At 45.8% G+C, this 5,562-nt stretch overlaps 1 protein-coding gene across 2 annotated transcripts; it reads right to left on the bottom strand.

Moving 5' to 3' along the window:
• Positions 1-2,356: 2,356 nt before the first annotated feature.
• Positions 2,357-5,311, bottom strand: LOC103998565 (GATA transcription factor 8). 2 transcript variants are annotated; one of them, XM_009420059.3, is made up of 3 exons: positions 5,020-5,311; positions 3,947-4,205; positions 2,357-3,591 (listed from the first exon to the last, which is right to left on the bottom strand). In XM_009420059.3, the coding sequence occupies exons 2-3, from the start codon at positions 4,175-4,177 to the stop codon at positions 2,719-2,721; spliced, it is 1,104 nt and encodes a 367-aa protein (XP_009418334.2). In that variant the 5' UTR covers positions 4,178-4,205; positions 5,020-5,311; the 3' UTR covers positions 2,357-2,718. The 2 variants fall into 2 exon arrangements, with proteins under 2 accessions (XP_009418334.2, XP_009418333.2); XM_009420058.3 differs by having other exon boundaries at positions 2,357-3,615; positions 5,020-5,308.
• Between the last annotated feature and the right edge of the window lie 251 nt (positions 5,312-5,562).

Raw genomic sequence — 5,562 nt, 5'->3', positions numbered from 1 at the left:
GAGTTGCAGACATGCAAACAGTGGTGACTTGATTGGAATTTTATCTGCTAATGGGAGAACAAGAAGCAGCGCATGGGGATGAGTTGGAAATGGTTGACATTGTGCTGGGGATAATCTAATTGCTCATTCCTTACAATCTCAACAATGTGGGGACTAATCTTAGAATTTTATTGACCATGTCATTCAAGAACTAGAATATTTTGATGCACAAATGTCCGATAATTTGAACTTAGATTCCCATATCATGCGTTGCAATACAAGGTCAACACTTGTGACAGCTCTTAGACTACCGAATGCAACGAGTCGTCGCCTACACCATACGCACAACTCAATGAGAAAGTCTTGGATTAAGTGATTTGGTCTATTCTAATCCCTCTAATTTCTTCAGTGTAGCAACTAAGAGTACCACTAAACACCCTTATGTCCGGTCGCCAAAGGATTCTAATTCAACACCGCTGCACATGGTGTATTCCTGCGAAGAGAGAGAGAGAGAGAGAGAGAGAGCAGAGTTGATAGTTCTTGGACTGCTTAGTCTATTAAGCAGTGGCCAATTCAAACAAATGCAGAGTTCGTGCCTTGCACGATGGTAAGGCTACTGCGTTCTACACCCTCGAAGAGGGAGCAGAGATATCTTATGAAACAGAGGCACCAGCTGTTTCTCATCCCTGTTTTGTACAAGGCGTTCAACGTGCTATGGCAGTCAAACATGCATCTGCTAGAATCTTCACAACATTTGTTTCTCTCACTCCATCTGCTCATGTAGTGGGAGCAGAACGGTTCCCTCATACCATTGATGCAAAGGTCAATTTGCAGGGCTTCTCCGCCTGTCGCAGACGACTTCCTTCCTTCTCCAACACCTTCCTTGTTGTATAGATCGGTGGAATGGCACCTAAGACGTAAAGTTGTACCGCAAGGCACTTTTACAGATATTACATCATTCTGATAAGTTCAACCAATATATTGATACGACTGAAACCCTCATCCAGTTCCTCTGTAGTCCATTGAAGATGGCAGCTCAAAGCTTCCATTGGCGTCGTCTCTGAGAGAAAGAACAGTTCCTGCAGACTACTATTGGAGTAGAAAGATTCATGGCAATGTCATCTGGACAATGGTGGGTTGCAAGGGTTCCACAGAAGCGATGAACAATTGACTTGAAAGATCCAGCTGGCCCACAAAAAGCTTGTCGAGAGAGAGAGAGAGAGAGAGAGAGAGAGAGATGGACCAACACCTGAGAGCGAGCATTCGAAGAATAAACTCTAGATGAGAACCATGGAAAAACGATCAAAAAATTATCACAAAAACAGCATCAAAACAATACGAGGATTTTGGAGTCTGCAAATAACCAAAGAATAGGTTATGATATATTATTACGTTTTGTAGCTCAACCTTATTGATATTGATATAGAGATCGAGTCTATCTTTGATCTAATCATCGTCATATCAATCTAGGATTAAGGGTAAATATCATATTATTATTCGGAGTGATGCTATGTTGGTCTACCAATATAAGTATTGTAGAATCTTGGACTAATTTGATCCAAGCTAAGTAAAATTTCATTTAATAAACAACATTCTATAAATCAAAATTATGTTTTCAATCACATTTTAAATCCCCATAGTAGACCTTTCCATAATAGAGTTCAAGAAACAATTGTCAATAGCAAGCACCTAAAATTGTTATCAAGAACACCATGATGAATAAGATGATGCTATAGGGTTATTAGGCATTTGGATCTACTTTCTTTGAATTTATGTCATTGGTCGACATCATCTACTGGAAAATGACCAAACCTACCTAAATGATTGAGCCAAGAATGAGATGTCAGGTATTTTTATGCACAATCATACATTAGATACACAATTTTAAATGAGTAGATAGATATGCGGCATAAGGAAAAGACTTCACCCAAGAAAATGATCCTTTTGTCTATAAACATAGTGAAATATAGTAATAATTTGTGTATTATACCTTCAAGAAAAGAACCCCTCCAAAACTCAATAAAGAGTAAATTTCTTACTAAACCGATTAACTCAAAATGTAAAAAAAAAATTCTTAAACTATTAGAGACATCAATAAGATATAAATAGAGATAGCAAATCCAAAATGTGTATTTCTTGATTGCACAATCATATAATGGATGAATGAATTACACACATTATTATGTTATTGCTCAAAAGCCTCATCTAATCTTATACTGGTCTGAAATAACATTATAATACGAAGGAATAAATTTTCATATCGTTGATGAATACTTGATAAATAAATATATCGAAAATGCGTCGGTTCATAATATATTATTAAGGATTAGAAATCCTTGAGAATTTAGATTTTTATAATTTTCCTAGTAAACATCAATCAATCAACTGCAACTGCAAAATGTATTCAATACACCAAGCTCCAACAATCAAACTAGACTCCCCATCAGTAGCCACCTCTCTCTCTCTCTCTCTCTTGGAATCTAACAAAACAACTAATTGTCTTGCATTTTCTTCTCTGTAGACTACATCCTACCTATAGTAGTTTGCCTATGGCTTCTCTAAACTTTGTATCTTTCCCCTCCCCAGCCTCCTCCTCCTCCTCTCGCTCCTCTGTACAAAATTTTAAGGGGAAAGATAACAACATGAGTGATATCAGAAACCACCAGGTTGACTTCTAAAACAGGGGAACACAAGGAACGCCAAACATGTTTATTCTCCTTCGACTTCGTCTTCGTCTTCTCACTCCCGCCGGCGAATGTACTCGAGGAGATCGCAGCCGTCGGAGGAGGAGGAGGATGTGGCAGCGCCCTCGGTGGCGCACTTCTGGCTCGCATTGATGCGCATTTCGACCACCTTCTTGTGGGAGTTGGAGTGGATGGATGGGACGAAGGTGGGACTGGCGGCGGGGCGGTACTCCGGGAAGAGCCGCCCGGACTTGTACCGGACGCCGCAGGCGTTGCAGAGAGTCTTAGGCCCCATTGGGCCAGCTCTCCACTGCGGGGTCTTCTGTATCTCGCAGTGCATGCACTTCCTCACCGGGGGAGGCGGCCCCGATTCCTCGCCGTCGGCGGTCGCGGCCGTGGCCGGGCTCTTCTTCTTGCTCTTCTTCTTCTTCGGGGGAGGAGGCGCGGGGCAGGACTCGCCGATGCTCTCGGGGTCTGAGGAGGTGGCTGCGGAGAGCGGGTTGGGGACGGGGACCGCGTCTGAGGATGGTGGCAGGTAGGGGGCGGCGACGTGGTGACGAGGCGAGAAGGTGGCGGGGCGCGGGCGCTTGCTGCGTGCGCGGGCGGGAACCACCAAAACCGAAGGCGGCTCCGGCGGACTGAGAGGAGGAAGCAGTATTGTTGTATCATTGCCGCGGTTAGAGTACGAAGCCGAAGTCGAGGAAGAGGAAGAGGAAGAGGAGTAGGAGTCGCCGCCGCCTCCGCCGCCCATGGTGTCCGCTTCAAGGACGGAGACCGGGCTGGAGGTGCGGAAGAAAGAGTGGTGGCCTCTGGCTTTTGTTTGGACACCGTTGTCTTCGCCATTGGCATTGTTGTTGATGCCGTCGCAGCTCGGGAGGTCGAGGGAGAAGGAATCAGAGTCGTCGAGGAATTTGGACATCCATTCAAGCTGCACGATGTCAAGCTCATCACACTGCCCATTCCACAAATAAGCATATATAGTACCGTTACTTCCGTGAACACTGCAGTAATTACAGCGTAAAACATCGAACCAACTGATAATAGAGTTGACTTTTTCTTCTTTCTTTCACGTTAGTAAAACGCTGAATTATATTACTTGTGTAGAAAAGCGTGATAGAATTACTGGTTCAGCTCAGCCAAAAATGAGAAAAGTGACGTACTACCAAATTGACAGGGATGCATGCAATTATTAGTGCTGCAGAGGCTTGCAGAACAGAAAATGCAATGTCCCAAAATTTGGTGCTTCTCCATCAGGAATTTATTTCTTAGCAAAAATTACTTACTGAGCCGAGTTTGTGCTCCTCCCCGCTGAACTTGTTGTTGCTTCGGGTGGTGAAGCCGTGGAGCGCGTCGTCTCCAACGCCACCTGGAAGCCCGTTGGCAGCGGGCACAGGAAGGGAAGGTAGAAGAAGACCCCCGTTGTGGCCGCAGGGCTCCGCCAGCCCCAGCACGTCGTCGGGGAAATCGAGCAAGTCCTCAATGTGATCGAACAGGTCACCCATGCCGTCCTCCATGTGCCTCGCAGTGGCCGTGTCTCTCTACCTGCACACACACACACCATGGCACCAACGTAACGTATCAGCAAGCCTGCGTGCCGTACGCACGGATTCACGCTCACAAGGAATAATGACACATTGCGACGGAAAGCAGATGGGGGAAGGCAATGAACCACTGGATCCGCAGTTGGTGCTCTTATGCTCATCATTTACGCTATTCTGTACCGCATATATGCGATGAATCAATTCATGGTGTTAGGCATGAGGAGACCAACGGGAAGGTTTCGGTGGCCGAGAAACAGAGGACTACACAAAGACTACCGCGTCGCCCACGCGGAGACCAGTGATTGGTTTTGATGCGTCACTTGCCTGTTCTTGGCGGCAAGAAAGGTAGTTGGTGGAACTAGTTCCCAATTACCAAAAAATCATATAATGGTATGCATTTTGGCAGTAATTTTTCGTATTTATGTTCGGCTGTGGAATTCAGGAATGGTTGTGACGGGAGGAAGAAAAACAGAGTAAAAACGGAAGAATTATTTGGAGAACAATTTGAACAAGGAGTACCGAATGGTGTTTTTACAAGAACAAGAATAATGGAGATGAAATGTGAGAGACAGAGACTCATTCTTGGTTGCAGAGATTACTCTGTTTCTACTCTGAAACTCTCATTCCTTAGCATGCTTCAGCTGGGAGAAGGAATAAGAACAAATATCCTGTGTTCGAAATGAATGGGGGAGGAGAAGCAGAAGACAGCTGTGCGTTCTGTGCTCAACTAAGCTCTCAGCGAGAAGGAAAAAGAAATGACGAGGGTGGAACTATAAGTGGGAGTTCAATTGCTGGAGCTGTGTGCAAGTCCTCACCAAGTAGAAGATTGTTGCAGCGAGAGGAGAGTAATGAGACCAGCTTCAATTCTGGAGCAGTGATTACTGGACCAACTCCATGATCAGACGGCAGCAGCAGCACGCCAGTGGCTTCTTAGTTTAGCAACCCCTGCTGCTGCTTGTGCACAGACTCGCAGTAGCAAGAGGAAAGGTAGGGGAGGAGGGGATTCTGATGTGGGAGACTTGCGATGTGGAGAAAGAGAGAAAGGGGGCGAAGGGTGAACTCCTATAAAGGAGTTTAGAGAGAGAAGGGTGGAGAATGGATCGACAACAATGCAATCTAATTTAGTAGAGCAGCATCCCGCCGGGGGTGGGAGGGGGGGGCCACGGTAGGTGAGGCTGCTTCTCTCATTGTTAGCTGTCTTCCCCCAGTCCCTTCACTGTCGTGACGTTTAAGCTTCTCCCTGTCTCGCTCTCCCTCCTCGCCCGTCTTTCTCTCTCTACCTTGTGCGCGGGACCCACGCATCTCACCGCACCGCGCCCCACCCATGCATGCACGCCATGGCTTTCACCGTTCCTCTC

The sequence above is a fragment of the Musa acuminata genome, chromosome BXJ2-9 (assembly GCF_036884655.1).
Source record: "Musa acuminata AAA Group cultivar baxijiao chromosome BXJ2-9, Cavendish_Baxijiao_AAA, whole genome shotgun sequence".
NCBI lineage: Eukaryota > Viridiplantae > Streptophyta > Magnoliopsida > Zingiberales > Musaceae > Musa > Musa acuminata.
The sequence above is the reverse complement of the archived record's forward strand: the minus strand, read 5'-3'. Positions and strand labels throughout refer to the sequence as shown.